We start from the raw sequence: 25243 nt of genomic DNA, 5'->3' as shown, positions 1-25243 counted from the left end.
ATTTATAGGAGGTGGCTGATGGTAACTCCACTTCTGAATCTGTATCCATATCCACTCTGTGATGATCTGACTGAGGGGGTTCAGGCCCACATAGAACAGCAGCAGGGACAGTGCATCACCCTGGTATATGCCACATTTGATGGTTACCTATGTGATTGTCTTTGAGTTGGCCTCTAGTATTGTTTGAAACTGCTGCACTGAGTTCTTGGTTGAAGGCTGTTAGTGTCCTGTTGGGTTTGTATAGTGCCAAGCACTGTACAATATATATATATATATATATATAATCAGCTGATTATGACATGAAACAGGCTTGTACTGTCTCATAAAGAATTTACTTGACTCACTGGATTATTTTGCTCCTTATTTGTTGAGCACTTTCCCTGCTGTTGAGTGTTTCTTTTAAAGTTATATATATATGTATGTGTGTGTGTGTGTGTTGGTCAGGTGTGACAATAAAGGTGTGTGTGTGTGTGTGTGTGTGTTGGTCAGGTGTGACAATAAAGTTTATAACTTTCTTGTCACACCTGACCAATATTTTCTATGAATAACTGAGTCTACTTTTAGATTAGTCAGCTCTCCTACCTGTAGTGTCACAACCCAACACACCCCAAATTTATTGTACTCGACTATAACAACGAAATGGTCCATTTATTTCTTTATTTTGCCCCTCAGTAGCTCTGCTTATTGCAGCTCCTCAGCATTATAGCTCAAGTCCTTTTGCAGATTACTTTCCTTTTCTTGTGTTTTATAATTTCATTTGAACCCCAGAAGGAAATGCTTGCCAAAAGTGAATGTCACCCAACGTAGACCCAGTGAATTCTAGGTACTGTCATAATAAAGCAGCACTCTGTTCGTTGCACATGTAGGATCATCAGTAATTACTGCTGTTCTCTGTTGATTGCTGATGGCTTTTCTATGGCTCATTACAATAAGTACAGGATGGTGACTGAGCAAGATAACACCCCCTGCTTGGGTAATTGTAGACTTAACAGAGTGCAACCTTCATTTGTTCCTGGGGTTTGTTTTTATCCTAGCTGACGGCTCGCCTGGACCTGCTGGATGACCACCCCTCCTTTACGTCTGTGTGCAGCCTTGCTGACAACACCGATCCCTTCTCTCCGGAGAAGTTGGTCTCTTTAACTCCCCCTAGTTTAAGGGGCCACGTCGGAGAGATCGATACATTACGGAGTAACTCCGATCAGTACCTGGCACAGCACTCAACCCAAGAGGATCCAAGGGATTGCTCAAAAACATACAGCCCATATGCTGAGATAGGAACCCGATTGAATGTTATCGACGAACCACTGGAGTCACTCCATTTCCACATGGAGCCCACCATCTCCATTGGAGACATTGGGGAAATAAAGGTTTTGATGAAGGTAAAAGTTTCCATTTGATGATAACTGAATCATTTTTAATTTTTAATGTCTCAAAAAAAGCAATGAAAAAACCCCAAAAATGATATAGACAATTAGCATTCCAGCTCATTGTGTTCTAGTAAACAATCATGACTGTATATGTTGGAATTCACAGAGGAGCTGTCTAATATGCATTATAATGGCTACCCAACTTTCCTCCTTAGTCTTCTTTGAAATTCATTCTAATCCATCCTCCAGAGTAGCCACTGACCTTTTCCTAGTCTGACATTAGAGTCTGTTCAAGCAGGAGATGAACCAGAAACTAAAATTATTTGTTGTAAATCATTTTTAATGTCCTTGATCCAACCAATTCATAGTACCTAACTAACCTCCAGAGATCCCTTTTTTGAATATGGTCTAAAATATATTTATTAACTCTCATGAATAATTTTATTGAATTACCACCCTCAAGGATGAAGACATCGATGTGATGGAATCAGAGAAGGATGGTGAAAAGGAACTGGTGACCTCAGGGAGCACTTTTGAAAGGACCATCACAGTTGTCAAGGGCAACTCCAGTCTAGGTTTGTGTTAATTTGTTCACATTCTTTTATCTAATCTCAGATTTATTTTCTGTGCGCAACACTCACGGAAATGTAAATGAGGGAGTGACCGCTCCAACTCTGTGTCATCTATCATGAATACCAGATTTTTTGCAAAATGATTGAAAAGATCTTGGTGGTTTTCCAACTTGGAAGAGTCACTAACATGTCGAAGAAGGTTGAATCAGTTCATCTGGATACGGATACAACCTTTATTGACAGATATGTTTCATCACTCAACTAAGTGACCTCTTTAGTCTAAACTGGCTGCAGGTATCCCCACCCCTTGTAAACAATACAGTTGCATAACGACCAAAATCAGTGACCAGTTTCATATGCAGATATGGTTGTGACTATTAATTAGTTTCAAAGGCTGTGTGTACTATTCACAGAGGACTAGGGAATGTTGCATCACATCATTGTAAGGGCCCAGACACACCAAACCAACTAGCGGCAACGACGGCCAACTGTTGCGTCGCTTCACGCCGCCTACCGCCTGGGAGTAGCACTTGAGCACACTGCAAAGACTACAGCCGACGGCCAACTTGCATGTATGTTCTGCACTGAGTCGCTAAGCTGAACAAGCAATAAGAATGATCTCTCTCACCAACGGGCTCCGCTGATTCAACATGCTGAATCGGCCGAAAAGCTGCCGACAGGGGTCTGACACACCGCAAAAACTAGGGTCACAGACGCTCACCGATGGTCCGACATTGGCCTGACGTATCAGGGCCCTAAGATGGCGACAGATGTATAATGACTGAAACCAATGGCCAGTTTCATATGCAAATATGGGTGTGACCATTAACTATTCATCCATTCATCCATTATCCGAACCGCTTATCCTGCTCTCAGGGTCGTGGGGATGCTGGAACCTATCCCAGCAGTCATTGGGCGGCAGGTGGGGAGACACCCTGGACAGGCCGCCAGGCCATCACACAGGGCCCACAGACACACACACACACACATTCATATTAATTTTAGTAATGCTGAGTCATCTGATGTACATGTCTTTGGACTGTGGGAGGAAACTGGAGCACCCGGAGGAAACCCACGCAGACATGGGGAGAACATGCAAACTCCACACAGAGGATGGCCAGGGACGACCCCCATGGTTGGATTACCCTGGGGCTCGAACCCAGGACCTTCTTGCTGTGAGGCGACCGCGCTAACCACTGCGCCACCGTGCCATTAACTAATTTGCTCTAATTAATGGCCACAGCCATATTTGCATATGAAACTGATGGTTGGTTTCAGTGGTTATACATCTGTCGCCATCTTACAATGCTGTGATTGCAACATTCCTTAGTACTCTGTGAATAGGACACATGGCCTTTGAAGCTCTAATTAATGGTGACACCCATATCTGCATATGAAAGTGGTTGTTCGTTTCAGTCATTATGCAACTGTATTGCACTGTATCGTTTATAAGGGTGTGGATACCTGCAGGCAGTTTAGACTGAGGATGTTGCTTCGATGAGTGATGAAATGTATCTGTCAATAAACATTGTATCCAGATGAACTGATTCAACCTTCTTTGATTTTCTTACCTGGATTATTGAGCATGCATCAAGACAGTCACAAAAATGGAATTAAAATTCATTTTAAAAACTTTTTTTTTTTTAGTTTTTTTTTTTAGTGGCACATTTTTTTAAGTAGGATTGCACTGAATGAGAAGCCAAGATGAAATGTCTAATTTTAAGTGAGTATAGAAATACAGCAGGATACATTTAAATGAACTTGTTGTATTTATGATCTTTAATAAAAGTTTTTGAGATATTTTGGCGATGTTGGGGTGGGGGGGCTCATTGATTTGTTGTTAGTGTGGTTGATATCTAAGCACTATTTTGAAAACATGCTCATTTTGAGATCATGTAGTGCTCTCTAACTCTCTAACATTAGAGTACAGTACGCCTTTAGCTGAGCAGCTAATGATAGTAATTCTACATGGCATCACAGATGAAACTCATTTGTCTGAATTCCAATTTTGGAAGAGTTGTTTAATTTACCAGCATTTGGCTTGATTAGATGGTAAGATCTTCCCTTAAGATTTTCTAGGGGAAATTACTGGTGGGGTAAAAGGGAATTCCTTTAAAACTTTATAACCTGAATTGCCCTTCTGGAATAAATAAAGTTGTCTGAATCTGAGTCTGAATAAACAGGGTTCCCACGCATCCCCCTGATTTCCTTAAAAGAACAGAAACCCTGAAAAACCATACGCAATCCAACACACCCAACATTTTAGAGGCAGTGTGCAGCACATCTTTAAAATCAGCTGAAGGTCATTATGGTTTACCTCAAAGGAATGACGGTGTGTGCCATGAAAGACGGTTTGGGAATGCTGATCCGCAGCATAATACATGGTGGTTCCATTAGCCGGGACGGACGTCTGGGGGTGGGAGACCTCATCCTGGCCATCAATGGGGAGCCTACTGTCAACTTATCCAATGCCCAGGCCCGGGCAATGCTCCGGAGACACTCTCTTATTGGACCAGACCTAGGGTAAGACGCCACTGTCGTCTGATTGTCCGGTGTCCATTGTCCAATTGTTTTTGTTTTTTTGTTTAGCTTTTTTGGTACTTCTTCACATAATGGGTAATAAAGGTGATCACTGCACGTATGATTATGCATGCACACCCACACTACTTATACTCTGTAAAGCCACTTGATGACTCTAAACCTGTGAGCCATTGTGCAAAGCATAAAGAACTTCATTAAGGGGCGTCCGGGTAGTGTAGCATCTATTCCGTTGCCTACCAACACGGGGATCGCCGGTTCAAATCCCTGTGTTACCTCCGGCTTGGTCGGGCGTCCCTACAGACACAATTGGCCGTGTCTGCGGGTGGGAAGCCGGATGTGGGTATGTGTCCTGGTTGGTGCACTAGAGCCTCCTCTGGTTGGTCGGGGCGCCTGTTAAGGGGGGAGGGGGAACTGGGGGGAATAGCGTGATCCTCCCACGCGCTACGTCCCCCTGTTGAAACTCCTCACTGTCAGGTGAAAAGAAGTGGCTGGTGACTCCACATGTATCGAAGGAGGCATGTGATAGTCTGCAGCCCTCCCCGGATCGGCAGAGGGGGTGGAGCAGCGACCGGGATGGCTCGGAAGAGTGGGGTAATTGGCCAGATGCAATTGGGGAGAAAAGGGGGGGGAACTACAATCTTTGCTTTCATGATAAATGAATGTTGTGTTCTTATATTCTATAACCCCTGCAGTAAGATGCAAGACGTAATTATACTTGTCCAGCCATTTTTTTACATTATTATTTTTGTCTGCACATTTATGTGTTTTTTTCAGCACCTTTTCAAGAAGGTCCAGTCGACCAATCTTTAGTTAAACTGAATTTGCTCATTAAGTACGAACCTTATAACAATATGTTAATGAATGGTTTATGGCTAGTCTTGCACATGTAGGTGCACAGAAAATCACTTATTTATTTCAATCCTTGTTCTATAGACTGGGTTATGTACATGTATGTGGGATGTACATGAAAATATATGTTATCAATGTAAAGTCATGCAAGTTTTGGTAAACTGAAATCCATTTACAAAAGGATTTATTCAATCAATTTGAATGAAATGCAAACGATTTTAATCCTTGCATTGAATTCGTTCAGGGAAAGAGAAAAAGAAAACAATGAGGAAACTACCCTTGCTTCCCGTCCTTTGAGTGAGGTTACCTCAAAGACAAAATTCTATGTGTTAATTTTACAAGTACTGCTTGCTGTGCTAAAATTGGCAGTTTGGTAGCTGTGATGCATAAAAGCCCAACTCTTCACATTCTAGATCTGCTTGTGCACCTGAGGACGATCTGTGCCCCTTTTATGTGTGAGTATGGCTAATTCCCACACTGGTGGTGTGCTCGCAAAAACTGCCATCCTGGTTGTCTATCATTTTTTTATTTCTCTTACAGCTGGGCTTTCTTGCAGTCTGTTGAAAAGGGTTTTATCCAGACACAGACAGGTTCTGCATATAGGCCGCAATTTAATATTTTTTGTTTATTATATTTACTATGTTTAACCTTCATGCCAAATGATAATTTGATAGAGTCCTAAGCAATCCAGCTATAGAAGATGCTGTGGCATCTGGGTAGCGTAGCGGTCTATTCCGTTGCCTACCAACATGGAGATCGCAGGTTCGAATCCCTGTGTTACCTCTGGCTTGGTCGGGCGTCCCTACAGACATAATTGGCCGTGTCTGCGAGTGGGAGGCCGGATGTGGGTATGTGTCCTGGTCGCTGCACTAGCGCCTCCTCTGGTCGGTCGAGGCACCTGTTCAGTGGGGGAGGAGGAACTGGGGGTAATAGCGTGATCCTCCCACGCGCAACGTCCTCCTGGCGAAACTCCTCACTGTCAGGTGAAAAGAAGCGGCTGGCGACTCCACATGTTTCAGAGGAGGCATGTGGTCATCTGCAGCCCTCCCCGGATCGGCGGCGGCGGCGGCGGCGGCGGCGGCGGCGGGGGGGGCAGCGACCGGGATGGCTCAGAAAATAGGGTAATTGGCCGGGTACAATTGGTGAGAAAAAGGGGGAAAAATCTAAAATAATAATAATAATAATTTGATAGAGTCCTAAGGAGTCCAGCTATAGAACATGCTGTGTAAATAAATTTTTCAGGAGATCTTTAATCTTTTCTGTTTTCTACACAGAAGATTTCTCTGCAGTTTGACATTTCACTGTGATTCAGTTCTTCAAGACCCTTGCAGTTTTTTGGTGTGGCAGCAAAAAGCACGTAGTGATGTGGATAAAACGCACAGATTGCAAATGTTGTCTGGATAAATCTCTTGACTGACTACATTACTCACTAACTGCAGTCTCTTTGAGGCACATCTCTCATTTTCGTTTCTATGACTAAGAGGCTTGCCAGCCTACGCTACATGATTCCCACTGAATATAAATGTTCTCCATTTGTCGTGTGTACCTCTCCCACCGCTAACTTACTAACCCACTCGTTCTGTGCAACTCTGCACATTAGTTATTTGCACGGTACAGTATTGCGCCTGACATTGCATGTTGTTTTGTTCTAAGTGAACCGACTCATTCACTGGAATCATCTAACTGGGACTAATTTCCACTTGTGTCTGCATGCAATTACGTTCAAAAGCAAATCAACTCATCTGCCCGGGATCTGTCAACTTCACTCAAATGGAACCAATGTCCTCTCCGGCATCACCTTTGTGGTGAATTGCTCACAAACAGGCCGCCTAAAGTGGACCTTAGTTCTTGTTGGAAATGCTTTTTGGGTAATTCTTAATCGTGAAAATGGTAAATTACTCCTACTACCGGGATGAATAATTGATATGCCCCGTTTTCTTTGTTCCGTAACATATTTTTATAGAAAATATACAGCACGCATTTGGTGTCAGAAAACTTTATTTGCCCAGACATTTATAAATGGGGCACACATCTGTTTTGAATTGTGAGGCGATGGGAATCTATACATAATTCATTAACATCTCACCTTGAGCTGTTGATAGGCAGAATGCATTTCCCTGAGAAATAGACTGAGTTCATTCTTGCTGCAATCTTGTGTGTGCAGTCAAATTGGATCGGGTGGAGGGAAAACAGGAGAGTCTCTGCATGTAAATGAGACAGCTATGAATGAATAAAACAGGTTGCTCCGTAAAAAAAAAAAAAGGGTACCGGGTGGCATGATACTGTCATATTTGGTTACATATGAATGCGCCCTGTTGCGTGCTAATGTTTTGGTAAATGATTGTGTCATTTTGTCATGATGAATACTGGCGTATCTGCGCACAAGGTGAATCAACTTCAGTTTTATGCTTTGCAGTAGATGGATTCTGGCAGAAGGCAGGGATGATTGCAAATCTAATGGTTTAAGCAGTGACACCATTTTGTTTGCTTACTTTTTTTTCTCATTTGTGTTGGTTTGAATGTATGTGTGCGTGTGTGTTCGTGTGTGTGTGTGTGCACCGATCAGCATTACCTATGTCCCAGCAGAGTATCTGGAAGAGTACAAGGCTAGCCTAGAGCCTAAAGATGATGTCTTCTCTGAGGTGACCCCGGTCCCAGCTGCACAGTACGTTCCCACACGATCTCACATGGTCGCCTCTAGTTGTAAACGAGACACCGATGATGGAGAGGTCGTTGTGTAGTAGGTCTCTTGTAGGCAAGAAACCAGCTTCTTAATGTGGTCAAAATGCTGGAAAAACAAAATGAAGTTCATCTCAGCTGGCATCAAGGTTTTGCATCAAGCTTGGGCGTCCAGGTAGCGTAGCGGTCCATTCCGTTGCCTACCAGCACGGTGATTGCCAGTTCGAATCCCAGTGTTACCGCCGGCTTGGTTGGGCGTCCTTACAGACACAATTGGCCGTGTCTGCAGGTGGGAAGCCGGATGTGGGTATGTGTCCTGGTCGCTGCACTAGCGCCTCCTCTGGTCGGTCAAGGCCTCCTCGCTGTCAGGTGAAAAGAAGCGGCTGGCGACTCCACACGTATTGGAGGAGGCATGTGGTAGTCTGCAGCCCTCCCCGGATTGGCAGAGGGAGTGGAGCAGCAACCGGGATGGCTCGGAAGAGTGGGGTAATTGGCCAAGTACAATTGGGGAGAAAAGGGAGGGGGGGGCAAAAAAAGAAGAAAAAAAGGTTTTGGCACATATGAAACAACATACTTTTTTTTTTTAATCAAACATTAGGTTGAGTTTGAATTTGAAGTTTCATAATAATAAAAAAAGAAGAATAAGACAATTAAGGAATACATATAAAAGGAATGACTTGTACCATTGCAGAGGAGACATCCCCAACCTCCCTGAGCGGGAAGATGGAGAGGGAGAGGAGAGCGCCACTTACAGCAACTGGAACCAACCCAGGAAGTAAGTATTTACCCAGCAAATAGATTCCCTCCCCTACCCTTTCCCTAAATGCAAAATAAACACAACTTCATATTGCAGATCTCATTTTGAATGCATCTCCTTGTCAAAAAAAAAGTCTGACTCTGTAAACTCTGAACAGCATGGGCTTTTCCAAGCACAGGGTAGAATCTTTTTCAATATTTTATTTGAGTTTTGCCATTATAAATCTGTTTATATTCATAAGCACACATCTGGGCTGCAACGTCAAATCTTTCAGAATCAATAAAAATTGGATTTGATTAAAAAAAAATTTTTTAAAAACAGTCCTCAATGGCATCCTATTTTCTTGTCCGATGAAAAGGCCCCAGGAATCCCTTTGCCAGTTAAATAAATCAGCATTGAACTGAGCTATGTAAAGATGCCATTTTCTGACTGTATCATTACCCCTCTCAGGGTGGAGCTGTTCAGAGAAGCAGGCAAGTCCCTGGGCATCAGTATTGTTGGGGGCCGAGGGATGGGCAGTCGGCTGAGCAATGGAGAGGTGATGAGGGGCATTTTTATCAAACACATCCTGGAGGACAGTCCTGCCGGACGCAATGGGACCCTGAAGACCGGCGACAGGATTGTAGAAGTACGAGCTCATTTAAGTTAAAAAATTTGAACTTTTGGCTGTTTTGGGTTTTACTTAGAGGTAAAATCTTTGTCAAAACTCTTTTTTATATTGAGTTTGAGGGCTACTTTAACTGAAACATGTAATAGATTTCAAAATCAGCATTTGCGTAGGATTTACAGAATCAAGTTGTCCAAATGGTCTTAAAAGCCCTTAAAAGGGTTAGGATTAACATAAATAATGGAGTTGTGAGATTAAACAGTTCCCACACATCCTGTGAAAGCCTGGAAATGTATAGACTAGTTTTCCAGTCATGCAAAACACCTGGAAAATGATTAATGTAATCAAATATCCTGGAAATATTGTTGAGGCCATGAAAAATTATCAGTAAGATTGTAAAATTTTATTTTTGCCTGCTAAAATGGGCGGCACGGTGGCCCTGTGGTTAGCGCTGTCGCCTCACAGTAAGAAGGTCCTGAGTTCGAACCCTGGGGTTGTCCAACCTTGGGGGTCATCCCAGGTCATCCTCTGTGTGGAGTGTGCATGTTCTCCCCATGTCTGCAGTGGGTTTTCTCCTGGTGCTCCGGTTTCCCCCACCATCAAAAAGACATGCATGTTAGGGTTAGTACTCCTGTCTGTGCCCCTGACCGAGGCATGGCAAGACGAAGTGGGTATTGGTCCCCGGGTACTGCACGGTGGCTGCCCACTGCTCCTAGCTACACAGCTAGGATGGGTTAAATGCATAGTGTAATTTCCCTATGGGGATCAATAAAAATATCTCAAATAAAATGGTATATTTTTAAAAATTTTGGGTGAGATTGCATTGTTAGACATTTGTAGCCGTTGTGTCAGATAAGTTCTTGAAATTCGGGCCGTACATTCAGTGACCAGCTTAAAGCTTCAGAGTCCATTTAGAGATTGTTGAGGCTTTCGCTGATACAGCTTTCCTGACTTTCCAAGCAAAAGTCATAGAAAATTTTCTTGAAAAGCCCATTTTCAAGAAGAGTGGGAACCCTGCTAAACCTAATGTGACTTGAGATTCCTCTCAAGTTTAAAACATATTCCTTCTATTCCCTTGTCAGGTTGATGGAGTAGACCTGAGAGATGCCAGCCATGAGGAGGCTGTGGAAGCCATCCGCAGGGCGGGAAACCCTGTCTCGTTCTTGGTCCAGAGTATTATCCACAGGCCCAGGGTAGGACCACATAACAGCAAAACAATAAATCGATACTTGTTAGATACCCTCTCAGAAACCCTCTCAGTGAGTCGCTTCTTTCCTTAGTTCAGTAATATAACGTTTGGCACAGGACCCTTAATGCACTTTCAGAACGAAAATATCTTTGACAAGAATAGCCACGTGATAGCTACACTAATTTTTGAATGAACAAAGAGATATTTTGGAACCTTTTCTCAGGATGGCAACCAACCTTTAAATATAGGCAAGCTGCAAACCTCTACCTGGGTGCAGCTGTAATGGTGGCAGTATGTTTTGTTTGCTGAAAGTGCCCTCAGGCTTCAGAGCATGACGAAGTAGTTCTCTGCCGGGGCTGCTACCGGCTTAGCTCCAGTATCAGACCTCTCATCGTCAATCATTCTTTATGCATTGTCATCTGTGGGATATTCCCACGTGCCTCTCCTCAGCATCCTGCTAACCAATTCAGCCTCGTTCTCTCTTCCAAAACACTGCTCTCTCAGCCTGAGTCAATATATAGTCCAGCCTCCTCGCCTGTTGTAGAGAAATACTGCAGCGCTTTAACATCCATGCCACATCGCACATGTCAGGTAATCTGTCTCTTTCTTTCTGTTAGCTATCTGTCACTCTCACTCTCCCATATATCTCTCAGGCGCTCTCTCTCCCTCCTGCACAATCTCTTTCTCTCACAATACTGGGAGAGCTGAGCCCGTCCACTTTTATTACATCTGGTTGACTCTGAGACTCTGGTAAACATGTGTGCCATGTGTTCAGAGGGAAACCAAGACAAACTAGAATTGAAGATGCCCTCTGGGAGAAGGAAAAAAAGTAATAAGAGAGAGAATTACATTTATCTTGTTCCAATGACTAAAAATAATACTGCATCATCCTATTTAAGTTTCAGGAATAAATTAATTAAATTTAGTCACTGGAATGAGCGGCTATGTGTGTGTGTTGGGGGGGGTCACATCCAACATACATCCACACCAAAAAGACCTTACAACAACCTGAACATCAACAGGGCAATAGCTAATCAGATAAGCGCCCCATTCAAACCTTTATACTATCAAATTCAAAATGCACCACAGATTTAACATCTTCTCAGATGAGGTAAGTTACAAACTCTGTTCTTGAGGCAGAAGAAGAAAGGAAAGCTTTTTACTTATTGAATAGTCAGTCTTCCCTGTTGATATTTTACCAAATCTACTTTCCATTGAAATGAGCTACAATGGACTTGTACAGGATGTTTTTGATTGGATAATATACCCTCTTGGTACTGTGGGCCCATCAGTAATGCCTTTCACCACTGGGGGCCACCTAGTGGGTGTGATAACACATCCTTTCCGCCTCCCTTCGAGGTTCTGTATTCCTGCTCTTGCAAGCAGTGAATAATCTCAAGGTTGCCCGGAGGAGGCTTTGAAACGTTTTGTTAAAATATTTCAGAGAAAGAAAACTCCAGTATGATCTTTTTTCTTCCCTTGCTCAGTGTCGAGAAAATGGTTCTCCTCAAGGAAACCGCTCACTTTAATGGTTGCTCATTTGCATAATACCCGAAATGTTTCTGTACTTCCTTCATTTCCCTTTTTTTTTTAAAGTTTATTTATTTATTTATTTATTTTACTCCCTGGATGGCCTCTGATTCAGTTTCATCAGATGTGCTCAGCTGTCATGTTGAATATCCTTCATGTTGTCAGAGCTGTTGGTCCTGTGTGTTACTTTTAGAAGCCGCTCCTGCCCTTTCCTCAGCTAAATATCCGCCCCGAGTCAAGTCTTCACTGCTCTAGTCAAACCTGCTTAGTACCTGCCCTCCCCAAGGTTAGAGCGCTGCACCACGTCTTCCTCTTGCTTGTCTCCGTCTTTTCCTGTGTATGTTTGTGTCCTACACCCTGCGTGTATTTCTTCCACTTGTTGCCAGTTGTGCTAGCACTGAGTTTGCCTGTTAGTGAAGCTAGAAGAGATTGGAAGAGACTGCGTCTGTTTGTACACTGAGCTGAGTCAAATGGTATTCACAGATTGTGTTGTAATCTGCATGCAGCACCTGGCTGGCGTGGTTTACTGAATCAGTGCAACACTGACAGGCTTTTAGTCAGTCACAGAGAAGTGTACTGTATTGCATGGTTATTGCAGTCTGCCTGCATATGATTTTCTTCTCTCTGTCTGCCGCTCTGCATGCCGGCATAAGTGTGTTAAGCAAAGCCTGTAGTGTTAAGCAGAGGTTTTTATGTATTTCATTTCTCTGTCAGTAGTTTTTGAAAGCTTATTTCTTTCCAATTATCCATGAAATGTGGTTTCAAGTCTCTCTCCACCAATTTAAAGAGAACACCAGACTGAGAACAGTCTGGACAAATGCTATTATGCAAAGAGTTATAAACCACAAGATCTTTTTAGACAACGCTAGTGCTTCTGGCATGAACTTTTTAAAGCCTGTCAATAGGGGAGAGTTGGTCCACACACACACACGCACACACCACCACCACTGCAGTGAAGGTCCAACCTTGCGGGCGACAATGTCATGCAACTCCTAGAGTTGCTGTAGCTGCTATTACGTATAAATAAAACAACACGACTTGCTCATGGCAGCTTACTGCATGGGACTGGTTTTCATTTAGATATCATCGAACACACGACTTTGGTGACTATTATCAAAAAGGATTACAACTTGTGAAATGATTACCATTTGATCCATTATCATTGTGCATGTTCATCTACATGAATACTTGAAATTCCCTCTGCAGACATGTGATGCAGTGTGCTCTGAAAGCGTTGTTTGTGTTGGTTTGATCACAACTTGCTCTGTTAATGTTTGGTGTCTCTCTTGTAAACATCAGTCGTCTACAACGGACTCCAGCGAGGAGAGAGCTGCAGCAATAGAGAGCGCCAACAAAGACAAGGTGGGTCTCTCCGATTCCAACCCCACGACAATATCTCTGTGCGTTGTATTATTGGTCGTAGTCTTTGTCCTACGTTCGAGCAGCCACACCACAGTAGAGTCACGAGATAGCAGTGTGTCTGAAATCACATTATCAAATTCAATGTGCATTTACAGCATAGCTGGCCTCACTCAAGACTTTTGACCGTGAAATTGAACTGCATTATCTAAACCATCTCGGCCAGGTGTCCGGGTAGCGTAGTGGTCTATTCCGTTGCCTACCAACATGCGGATCGCCGGTTCGAATCCCTGTATTTCCTCTGGCTGGGTCAGAATTCCCTACAGACACAATTGGCAGTATCTGTGGGTGGGAAGCCGGGTGTGGGTATGTGACCTGGTCACTGCACTAGCGCCTCCTCTGGTCAGTCGGGGTGCCTGTTCAGGGGGAAGGGGGAACTGGGGGGAATAGTGTGATCCTCCCCGCATGCTATGTCCCCCTGGCGAAACTCCTCACTGTCAGGTGAAAAGAAGCAGCTGGTGACTCCACATGTTTCGGAGGAGGCATGTGGTAGTCTGCAGCCCTCCCTGGCTCAGCAGAGGGGGTGGAGCAGCGACCAGGACGGCTCGGAAGAATGGGGTAATTGGCTGGATACAATTTGGGAGAAAAGGGGGGGGCATCTCGGCCTTCATGGGCACTGTCAGAGGTTTGAGTGACGTCAGTGCATGGAGACTTGACAGTTACCGTGTCATAAAAGTGCTGTCTTACAAAAGGTTGTTACCGTTTGTCTCTTCTCTGTAGGGGGGTGACAGTCACAGTAGACTTTTCCTCCGCCTCTCCCCAACTAACCCTTTCACTCCTACTCCGTTTAAGGTTTGTGGGTCTCTGTGTGTTCTCCTCTCCCGCCTTTCCCCATTTCTCTCTATGCTTGTACAGAAATGTTTCCGGATGTATGACAGTTGTCATATGTTGGTTGTGTGGTAACGTGCTGTACATGCATACTGCCCTGTATTAATACCTCTCTCATCATCTGTCTGAATTCTGCTGTTGGTTTTAGTGGCGCCTAAACCAAACTTTTTTGTTTGTTTGTTTCAAAGCATATAAGAATCAATACTCCACTCACAGCTTGTAAAAAGCAAACCTTTAATTCTTGGCTTTGAATCAAAGTGTTATTTGATGTTAGAACAAAGAAATAATCAAAGTAATCAACAGTGTTGTTTTTGGCTCTGTTGCTCTTTGTTTTAAGGTAAGTCTACATTGAAACAGCTGGTGGGCAAATATCTTGTTTCAAAAGCACGTTAATTTTGCGCTCCATCATCATCTAACCTTTGCCTTATTTGAACTGTAGCCTAAATAAATGGGTGAAACTTGAATCTTTGACAATAATTCAACTTTAAACTAACCTCTTCTGACAAAAGCAATCATGCTGTTTGTGTTAGGAGTGCTTTGCTCTTATTGACAGTCTAAACAGCTCTCCGGCACCCCCCACCAACTTCCCAAAAAGCCCATCAGAATGTCAAATTCGTTAAAAAACAGCCTTCATCCGGGTAGCGTAGCAGTCTATTCTGTTGCCGACCAACACCGGATCGCCGGTTCGAATCCCCGTGTTACCTCTGGCTTGGTCGGGCCTCCCTACAGACACAATTGGCCGTGTCTGCAGGTGGGAAGCAGGATGTGGGTATGTGTCCTGGTCGCTGCACGAGCGCCTCCTCTGGTCGGTCGGGGCACCTGTTCAGGGGGGAGGGGGAACTGGGGGAATAGCGTGATCCTCCCATGCGCTACGTTCCCCTGGTGAAACTCCTCACTGTCAGGTGAAAAGAAGCGGCTGGCGACTCCACATGTATTGGAGGAGGCATGTGGTAGTCTGCAGCCCTCCCCGGATTGGCAGAGGAGGTGGAGCAGCGACCAGGACAGCTCAGTGGGGAGAAAAGGGGGGGGAAATCCCCCCCCCCAAAAAAAACAAAAAAACAGAACCTTCTCCAGTTTTTGCCTCTCAGAAACAAATGTTGTTCTGGTTGGTCCCATGATGAAAACAGCTGGCGAAGCGGGAAGCAGGGAAGGTGTCACCCAGCAGTCCTCTGCTCCCCCTCCCTGTGGTGCCCCATGTGGGAGAGACAGACACAGACACCCTGACAGAGATCCCAGATGTGCCTGCCGAGGCTGAGGAAGAGGAAGATGAGTATGGATATAACTGGAGTGAGTTCATATTTTGCATCCCTACAAGTAGATAGGAAATTGAGAGGGTCAGTGTTACAGTAGATAGGTTTTTTCACTGACTTCTTTTCCCCCCATGTGATGAGTTTCTGCGTTCGATAAGGCTTGAAGAGAAGAGAAGTTTTTTGAAATAAACTGTTGTTGTGTTGACAGTATACAGTCCAGAAAGGTTCAGCTTTGTGGACTCAAGACAAACCAGATATTGGTTTCCTTTACTTTCTCCCTGCTGTATCATGCACTATCAAACAAGTGCCACTAGAGGTCCTCCACATCTCGTTTATCTCACCTGCCCTTGTTTGGCCCACTATGCCATAAATATGCCCTAATTCACATGCAAACACAGGGCTGGTTGCACCTTATCGGGACCCGAAGGACTCGCTGTCCCTTTGAAGCATTTAGCATCATGCAGATGCTGTAGGATGAAATGTAGGGTGAACTCGTCTCTTCAAGGGGAATGAGTCAAACTCAATGCCCGTCTGCTCAGGCAAACCAGCATAAGAGGACAGACTTTCAGTCCACCTGGGACTGTGACAAGTTTGCTATGTATGTGCGGTTGTGTGTTCATTGGTGCACGCGTGTGCACGTGTGTGTGCGCGCGCACGCGTTTGTCCTGCGGGGATAAGATTGATGAGGTTGGGCCCAAGGAGGTGAGTTGTGGAGATTAGTAGAGGACTGATGGTTTCAACAGTGGCATGGAGCCCAGAACAGCAGCGGCCCGTCACCCTTGAACACTGGCTGTTTTACACGGCAGAGACAAGAAGAGATGGAGGAGGAGATGAAGGGGTAGAGAAAGAAAAATAAAAGAGAATGTGATGAAGGGAGAAGGGAGGGATATAAAGACAAAGTAGATAGCGGGGTGAGAGCGAAGAGAAGGGAAAGACAGAGAAATACTTGGGAAGACAAACCCAGCCATCTGACATTTCAAAATTCTTCTCCCCTCTTACCATTTACTTTTCATGCCAGTGCATAATCTCGTGAAGTCCAGCTAGCCGCTCCATTTTACCACTCTCCGTGGAACAGCATGATGTGAACTGAGATAAGACGGAAAGGCAGGCTCAAGACAAGCATGGCACTAACTCGGTCAGTGTACATACATGTCATCTGTCTGCCATTATTTCCACCGCCTTCTTCCAGAGAAGATAATCCAGCGCTATGGCGGCCTCCCAGGAGTTCTCCACATGATTGAGCTGGAGAAGGGCAAGACGGGGCTGGGCCTCAGCCTGGCGGGGAACCGGGACCGCTCTCGCATGAGCGTGTTTGTGGTGGGGATAGACCCCAACGGGGCAGCCGGCCAGGACGGACGCATGGTCATCGGGGATGAACTGCTGGAGGTTAGTGGTTCAATGACTGTGGTGTTTTGCTAACAAAGCTAGCACGTCGGGCTCATCCAAGGTTTGGATGGATACCTGTCAAACCCATCTGATGAATAATGTTCCATTGCTCATCACATTTAAGCATGGGACTTTTCCTCTGCTTTAAGTGTCAGTACTATGTGCCCATTTAAGTATTAATGCCAATTTTTGTATCCTGTCAGATTAATGGTCAGATCCTGTATGGCCACAGTCACCAAAATGCATCCTCCATAATCAAGAGCTCACCATCAAAAGTCAAAATCATCTTTGTCAGGTATGTCATTAGTTAATGGTGTCATGTAATATTCACATGATTATTTCTAAGCTCGTTGCCAACCTGAAATGTGTTAACTCACAAAATGCGTTGAGCTCCTCTAATGACTGCCAGCATCATATTACGTTCCTTTAGCTACCTGTGTTGGCAAGTCTGTTGTAATATTGTAAACAGTCCAATAGAGGGAGATGTTGTGTATCAAGATGTGCTTACAAATAAATGAAACGATACAGCTTGCACAGAGCTGTATCACTTAAAATACCCTCCCTCCCATGCAGATGACATTTAAAAAATAGTACTCGGGAACCTAAAATATTACTAATCCTCCACATATACTCCAGTAGTTTATTAAGTCCCTGAGACTTAGTGGAGACTTGCTGCCAACTGAAAAGAAAAACGAAAAAAAATGTTTTGCCATTCAGAGAAAAGTTTGCTAAACCATCTACAGTGGGGGTTATCTCGCTGGGGAAATGCCAGTTCCGAGCTGCATATCAACACACAGTCAGCCATCTTTGGACCTGTAGCCTCAAGGCTGTGACCCATCTCCAAACCATCTTTAAGACTATCACACTACTTAACCTTCTACTTAATGTGTACCCTTTCCCTGCCACTGCCATCAGAGTGGTGTTCTCTGTGAATTACGACTTCCCTCCCTGCCCCAGACACACACACACACACACATACACACATACAGACACTGTCTAGGTGTCATGGAGGAGGCAATGGAGTGTTGCTTCATGTGAGTTATGGCTCTTTGGAACAGGAACACAGAAGCACTGAACCAGATGGCTGTGGGACCAGTCAGAGAGCACGAGGGAGACGCAGTGGAGCCCCACACTGAGGTACATGCATACACACATACACAAACACACACACACACACCGTACACCGAGCGTTAAAGCACCAGCCGAGTAGTACAGACAAACTCGTCTTAAGTCAGTCACCCAAGATCTCTCAAGGAAAAAATATTTTTGGTGTCAAACACTCACGTTTAGCATGCACGACCACAAAGACAAAAAAAATGGCACAATCTAATTTCAATTTCAAGGCTTGTTTGTTTTATTGCTTAAAGCAAATCCCAAACAAACTCATCAGTGATTTGAAACAATATTTTGTCTTCCCTAGCAATGTCTTTAGTCAAGTGTGTATTTTTCAGACTGTTTGAACAAATAGCCGAGATGTTATTCAGGCTCTTAGCCTGTCATGTGCCATGCAATTGACTTAAACGTGCAACAATTAGTGTCTGCTGATTATTTAAATCGGTGTCTTCCCTGTATTAGAATCCTGAGTAGTTGCCAATAAATTATTGCTTGCTCTCAAAGGCCAATTTATGTTCTCCTAACGTCCCCAACTCTCCATATGGCTTTTTACACGGCCCTTTCAAGGCGGGAACGTTGTGCCATTAAGCCGCGTCGTCGTTCTGTGTAAAACCTACAAACACGGAATTGGGGGGGGGGGGGCATTGTTGTTCCGGCATTCAGCCAGCAGCGGAGATAGTCGCAGAGTCGAGTCGAATGAATGTCTGTGTAAAAAGGACGACTGGCAGGACGGGACGCCTGACGCCGTTGTGTTACACGTCTGCGTCCAGAGCGCCGGCATGCGATGTAAAATCACACCCTGGGGCCGCATTATGCCGCCTTTGTTTGGTTCAGTGTAAAAGAACAAAGCCGGCGTAAAGACGAGTCTTCATTACGGCCGTGTTGTGGGATCTCTGTATAAATACCTCATGGCTGTGATTTACCCAACTTGTCAGAGTTGTTTTTACCACACCAGCCACCTTAAAGAAAACCCAGAGAAAAAACAGACAGTGATTGTGTGGACATGCAAATATATACAGTACTCCCCACTCCACCCCATCTCAAACAGACACACAAACACATCTTAACAGGGGGCATCTGGGTGGCGTAGCGGTCTATTCCGTGGCCTACCAACACAGGGATTGCCAGTTCGAATCCCCGTGTTCTCTCCGGCTTGGTCGGGCGTCCCTGCAGACACAATTGGCCGTGTCTGTGGGTGGGATGTGGGGATGTGTCCTGGTTGCTTTACTAGCGCCTCCTCTGAAAAGAAGCAGCTGGTGATGCCACATGTATCAGAGGAGACATATAGTAGTCTGCAGCCCTCCCTTGATCGGCAGATGGGGTGGAGCAGCGACCGGGACGGCTCAGAAGAGTGGGGTAATTGGCCAGGTACAATTGGGGAGAAAAGAGGGGCAGAAAGAAAAAACACATCTTAACATCATTCGCTCTATATTCTCACAGCCAGAGTCAAGCACTTCTGCCGGCGCACTTTTACCTGAAGCTGAAACATCACAATACGTACATCACATTGTACAGCTTAAGGTAAATCCCTCTCTTTCTCTCTCTCGCACACACACACAAATAGACACCCCTTTCTGATTTACATAACCCCAGATCACACTGTGACCAAAGTATGATATCAGTGTGAGAATCACAATAATTGAGAAATAATGTAGAAGAAGAGAGAGACCGTGTGTGAGAGAGGGAGAGAGGAGAGAGACCAAAGCGGTGAAGTCTGACAGGCTGCCAACAGAGAAATGGGAGAATGAGCTGTCAACAGGAGTGACGTTTCACAAAGCAGGTGAAGGAGTTTAGAAAAGAGCAGCGGATCCGGAGGGCCTCGGAAGAGAAGGATAGAAAGTGAGAAAAAGTTAGATGGCTAGAAAGAATTGGAGCCTGTCCCTTTTTGAAATTTGGAAGCCACAGCACCTGGGATGGAGCCCGGGTTTATGTCAATCCATATGGTTTATGAATCAGCCAGGGATGATGGTATTGTAGAAACATCTGGTCGGCCTGAGTATGCACACACACTAAGCACACACAAAGTCAAACACGTACTTACACTTCAAGAGTTAAGGATTAGCACTTGTATGAAAGTAGGCTGTGTAAGACTGATGCTAGCTATCTTTCCAAAGTGTGCTATTTGTCTTCAGCAGTGTTTTTTGGGGGGAGTAGCTGCCGTGGGCCTATCGAAATACATTTTAAATCTGTTTTGGATTTCTGTTTGGAATCAGAGACAGATTTCAAAATAAGCTCACTCGACCGTCTTTATGCAGCTTTTACTTAGCATGATAACTATGGTTAACTGCAGTTTGCCACATGGAGCAGGTCGTAATCATTGCTTTTTGATGGGGTTTCTCTGATAGGAGGACGGCGGACTGGGCATCACGTTTGGTGAAGGGGACACACAGGATGGAGTTGAAATTCAGAGCATATCTGAACTGAAAGGACACACAGGCAAAGTATGGAGAGTGTACCCTGATTTTAATAAATGAAAGTGTTTGAATCTCCATTTGGATTGGCTTATGCTAATAAGCTCCTTCTCTTCGTGCAGGAAGGCTGTATAAAACCGGGAGACAGACTCCTAGCTGTGAATGGTGAATCAGTGCTGGGCCACTCTGTGGAGAGGGTAGGCTTTGTCACTGGAGTCAACAAATGATTTAATATGCCAAATGTAGCAGGTTCATTTCAGGGTGGTCCTGGAGTTTCCAGAAGTGAGATAAGGTTAAAATACCAAAAGCAAGAATGTTTCTAATTTTCAAACAGTGTATTAAAAAAGGCAGCATGGTGGCGTCAGTGGTTAGCGCAGTCGCCTCACAGCAAGAAGGTCCTGGGTTTGAGCCCCGGGGTAGTCCAACCTTGGGGGTCGTCCTGGGTCGTCCTCTGTATGGAGTGTGCATGTTCTCCCTGGGTCTGCATGGGTTTCCTCCGGGTGCGCTGGTTTCTTCCCACAGTCCAAAGACATGCAGGTCAGGTTAATCGGCCATACTAAGTTGTCCCTAGGTGTGAATGTGTGTGTGTCGGCCCTGTGATGGACTGGCGGCCTGTCCAGGGTGTCTTCCCACCTGCCGCCCAATGACTGCTGGGATAAGCTGCAGCATCCCTGCGACCCTGAGAGCAGGATAAGCAGTTTGGATAATGAAAGAATGAATGTATTAAAAAAGTTTAAAAAGCGTTAAGTATTTTTAACGGTGTCTTTATTTCTAGGTCAACTCTTTACTGAGGAAGGCCAATGGTCCAGTGAAGCTAACCTTCTGTACAGATGAGATCTCCTCCTCCTCCTCTGCCCCCGAGTCCACCAGCCAAGCTAGGAGAGGGTCAGACGGAGCCCTTAGCAGCTTACCCAGCATGCATAGCGCTGCCATGCCAACCCTGGGCCAAGCAGAGCCAGAGCAAACCATAAGTGAGTCGGCTTACATTTATGTGCTGTCGCTGTGAGAGCTGGATGCACTCGATATAATGAACTAACATAAAAATTAAGCAGAAAAAAAAGACATTATATGTTAAATGTATTTTCACGCTATAATTATCTGCTATCATTACACTGACTTTTTTTTTTTGCAGTTAGTAGAAGTGGAAGTTGAAGAGTGTTGTGTCTGTTAAAATTAGATTCCCATTGGGGTTAGCCACTGGTAGTGCTTCCTTCCCTTGCCCGTTCCCTCTACACACACCAAATGTTTCAGATGGCTTAAAGGTACAGTCCATAATGGTATGCACCACCATGGCTATGTGGAGTACAGCGACAACACAAGCACTCCACTGACAACAAGAAACATGGCATATCTTGCCATTGGGTCAGCATGTACGTATTTGTTTGAGAAATGGGAGACAACTGAAAGCCTCATTAGGGAGCGAAAGTGATGCTGCACCGGCTGTTTTTCTCATTTGCAAGTAATGAAGCAAACATTTACCAAGTCTGACCAAAACAACAGCAGAAGTGGGGCGGACAGCTGCTGTGTACATCGGTTGCAGAATGTAACTTTGAAGCCACACTATGCAAGTTTGGCACCGTAGCAGCAATTATTGGATGCAAGTGGGTCTTCCTTGGGGCATCCAATAGACCCTGCAAGGCTGCAGTGGCCCACAGTAGCTAAGGCCTGATGCTGAAGTGTCCATCTTGTGTCTACCTTGATGTATTAATCTATTCAAAACCACTGAAGATGCATAAGCACTCATCTTTCCTTAATGTGAAAGATCCCTTTTTATTTAATACTGACAATATCGTAAGACCAGCCATACATGCGAGAAGACCAAGGGTGCTTCATAAATCCACTCGTGACCAAATAAGCCACAACAATTGCACTTCACCTCATCTTGAGCCATTTTTGGAATGAGGTGACACTCAGACAAACTGTCTCTTCACCTGGGTTGTCTAGTGTAAGCTCTGAACACTCCCAGAATACAGTGCTCTCGGTAACACACTGAATGCTCTGAATTTCTGAACGACAGGAGAGCACTCGGAGCACTCTGATGCCCTTGGAGTGAATTCACCAACCTATCTCAACTGGTCGCACCAGACCAATTGAGGCTCTAGCAGTGAAACTACTTGGTGAACTGAATCTCCACTGGGTACAGTTTGTTCTGTATAAACTCAAGTAACACTCAATTAAAAAAAAAAAAACTTTAAATAAATTAACAGTCTCTGCAATAACTCGAGTTTTCCTCATTCGCTCAACCTTCTTTCTCTCTTAGGTCCAAGTCGCTCATCAACCCCTGCCACCCTGGCTTCTGACCCTGCGACCTGTCCCATCATACCTGGCTGCGAGACCACCATTGACATCTCCAAGGGCCGGACGGGCCTGGGCCTCAGCATCGTGGGGGGATGTGACACCCTGCTGGTAGGAAACAAGGAATATGACCTGCTAATAGGGCTGTATCACTGTCTCAAAGGGCCACAATCAGCCAAAGGTGTTGCAAGTATACCCTAGTTTTCTAAATGAATGGCTGATTAAGGTATACAAATGAAGTAAAACCAATTTAAACAAGTATATTGAAATATTTCACACCTTTTTTGTAGTTCGTCGTTTGCTACTAAAAAGGTGTCAGTAACTGCGTAGTTTACACAGTCTATACTTGAAAGTTTGACATATGACAGTACAAACCACAAAGTCATACCACCCACTCGGAATCTTTGGTGGTATGACCCAGGTTTGAAATAGCTGTGGAGGCTCAGGAATGTAGGAAATTATGTTGTCAGTCCTCCTTCTCCTCCCCTTCTCTTTCTCTCTCTCCTCCCTCTTTCCTCCTGTCCTCGGCCCATCTATTCTGTCTGCTCAGTCAGGCTTGGGGGAATAGCTCTTTGTCTGGCCTTGGCCACAAGAGACAATACGCAGCCCTGGAATGTAACCTCTGAACTTCGAATGACACTCTTACAAAGAAACACACACACACACAGGGCCATGCGAAATGATATACCTTCAGAGAAGCACATTTAAAGACGGGCATGTGTGCACACAGGCGCACATTTCTTTTATTTGCTTTTTCCTTCTGTCTGGATCTGTCTCTGCACCACCCAGTGTCGGTCCCTTTCCCACCGGATGGATTCTGCCATCATTTCATCTTCTTTTGTCACTGTCATTCTTTTCCTCTGCTTTCCGCCTCATCCCTGGTCCCTCACCGGCTGCCTCGGTCTTCTCTTCCATCACCACCTGTCATTGTCCTGTTTCACCCTTCAATCTTCCTTCCTCCCCCTCTATGGGCACTTTTCTCTTTCTCCTCATTCCATCAGACACAATTCTTTTCTTTACCTCTCCATAAAGAGTGGTAAAAATGAAAAGAGAGAGGGAGAGAATTTCCATTTCTCTTTTGCACTGTCTCTGACTGTCTGTCTGTCCCTATGTGCAGGGGGCCATCATCATCCATGAAGTCTATGAAGAAGGGGCAGCCTCCAAAGATGGCCGGCTGTGGGCAGGAGACCAAATCCTAGAGGTTTAGTATAATATAATCAGCATCAAATACAGGATCTGAACATGTTTCACATAACTGAGATGTGCAAGAGGAGCTTCAGTTTAACATGAAAATTACATTAGCACTTTTGAGGCCATTTGTTCTGTTGAGTTCAGTCTAGGCTAGTTAGAGTGGCTCACAGAGTTTAAACTCAAATGTGTTTATGTCCCTGTGTCACATACATTTTCAATTCTGCAAAACAGCAGTGACGAGAGATCGGTTGCTTTAGGTCAGAGAAATATGGAAGCCAACAAATTGCCGTGAATAACACCATGTGCTGAGGCAAATTATCATGGTTGAAATCTTTGGGGAAAAGTTTATAATCTCATTTCTGAGAAACCACTGTGGTGACACGGTGAGAAAAACTTCCAAGTAGTCTAGCTCAACTTAGAATCATCCTCTCTTTGACACCTTCTCGTAGGGCGTGGACTGGGGAGGTAAGTAATGGTAGCTTTATCAATAGGCCTGAGTTCACAGGGACACACACACACACACACACACCCGTATGACTTAATAACCTACTATTCACTCCTGGCCCTGATCCAAGCCCTAGTGTTCAGCAATAAGGTCAGAGAGGAAAAGTGAAAGAGCGGCCACCCATTCTGTGTACACAGCAGAACCAATGCCATTCTTTTGCTATTCTCTCTGCAGTGGGAAGAGCCCATTGTGTGTCCATGACTAAAGGTAATGAGGTGTTTCCCTCCTTTTATGTGGACCGACACTTGGCTGAAATTCTCAGGCCAATATCAAGGAAAAATATAGGGGATATAATAAAAGCAAGGTCGCACTATTCAGTAGTAAGAGGAAAGCCTTTTACTAGTGAATAGAACAACCTCCCTTTCCTAATAGCTCAGTCTTATAATGTCAAACTGGGAGTAGACTTTTTCACCAGTGTATAGAAACATCTCAATAGGTTGCATAGTTAAAGGGGAAGAAGATAGAAGAAGATGTACTTTATTAATCCCCATGGGGAAATTCGTCCTCTGCATTTAACCCACCCTAAAACACACACACCGGAAGCAGTGAGCAGCTGTGTAGCTAGGAGCAGTGGGCAGCCACCATGCAGCACCCGGAGTCCAGCTCCAGTTCTTTTTGCCATGGCTTGGTCAGGGGCACAGACCGGAGTATTAACCCTAACATACATGTATTTTGATGGTGGGAGGAAACCAGAGCACTCAGTGGAAGCCCACGCAGATCCGGGGAGAACATGCGAACTCCACACAGAAAGGAC

General features: G+C 44.7%; 1 protein-coding gene across 1 annotated transcript in view; it reads left to right on the top strand.

The window, feature by feature from the left end:
- Positions 1–25243, top strand: part of LOC130130816 (multiple PDZ domain protein) — a 70148-nt gene that overhangs the window by 34070 nt on the left and 10835 nt on the right. The window contains exons 19-37 of the mRNA XM_056300651.1: positions 1035–1379; positions 1831–1942; positions 4264–4462; positions 5743–5784; positions 7896–7994; positions 8700–8783; positions 9216–9393; positions 10455–10565; positions 13391–13453; positions 15466–15625; positions 16778–16974; positions 17178–17269; positions 18033–18111; positions 19528–19608; positions 20433–20528; positions 20621–20695; positions 21274–21469; positions 22759–22904; positions 23911–23994. Coding sequence (XP_056156626.1) covers positions 1035–1379; positions 1831–1942; positions 4264–4462; positions 5743–5784; positions 7896–7994; positions 8700–8783; positions 9216–9393; positions 10455–10565; positions 13391–13453; positions 15466–15625; positions 16778–16974; positions 17178–17269; positions 18033–18111; positions 19528–19608; positions 20433–20528; positions 20621–20695; positions 21274–21469; positions 22759–22904; positions 23911–23994 — 2439 coding nt within the window. The remainder of the gene's footprint in view (positions 1–1034; positions 1380–1830; positions 1943–4263; positions 4463–5742; positions 5785–7895; positions 7995–8699; positions 8784–9215; positions 9394–10454; positions 10566–13390; positions 13454–15465; positions 15626–16777; positions 16975–17177; positions 17270–18032; positions 18112–19527; positions 19609–20432; positions 20529–20620; positions 20696–21273; positions 21470–22758; positions 22905–23910; positions 23995–25243) is intronic.

Source organism: Lampris incognitus, chromosome 20 (assembly GCF_029633865.1).
Source record: "Lampris incognitus isolate fLamInc1 chromosome 20, fLamInc1.hap2, whole genome shotgun sequence".
Taxonomy (NCBI): Eukaryota; Metazoa; Chordata; class Actinopteri; order Lampriformes; family Lampridae; genus Lampris; species Lampris incognitus.
This window is presented reverse-complemented; position numbering and strand designations above follow the sequence as displayed.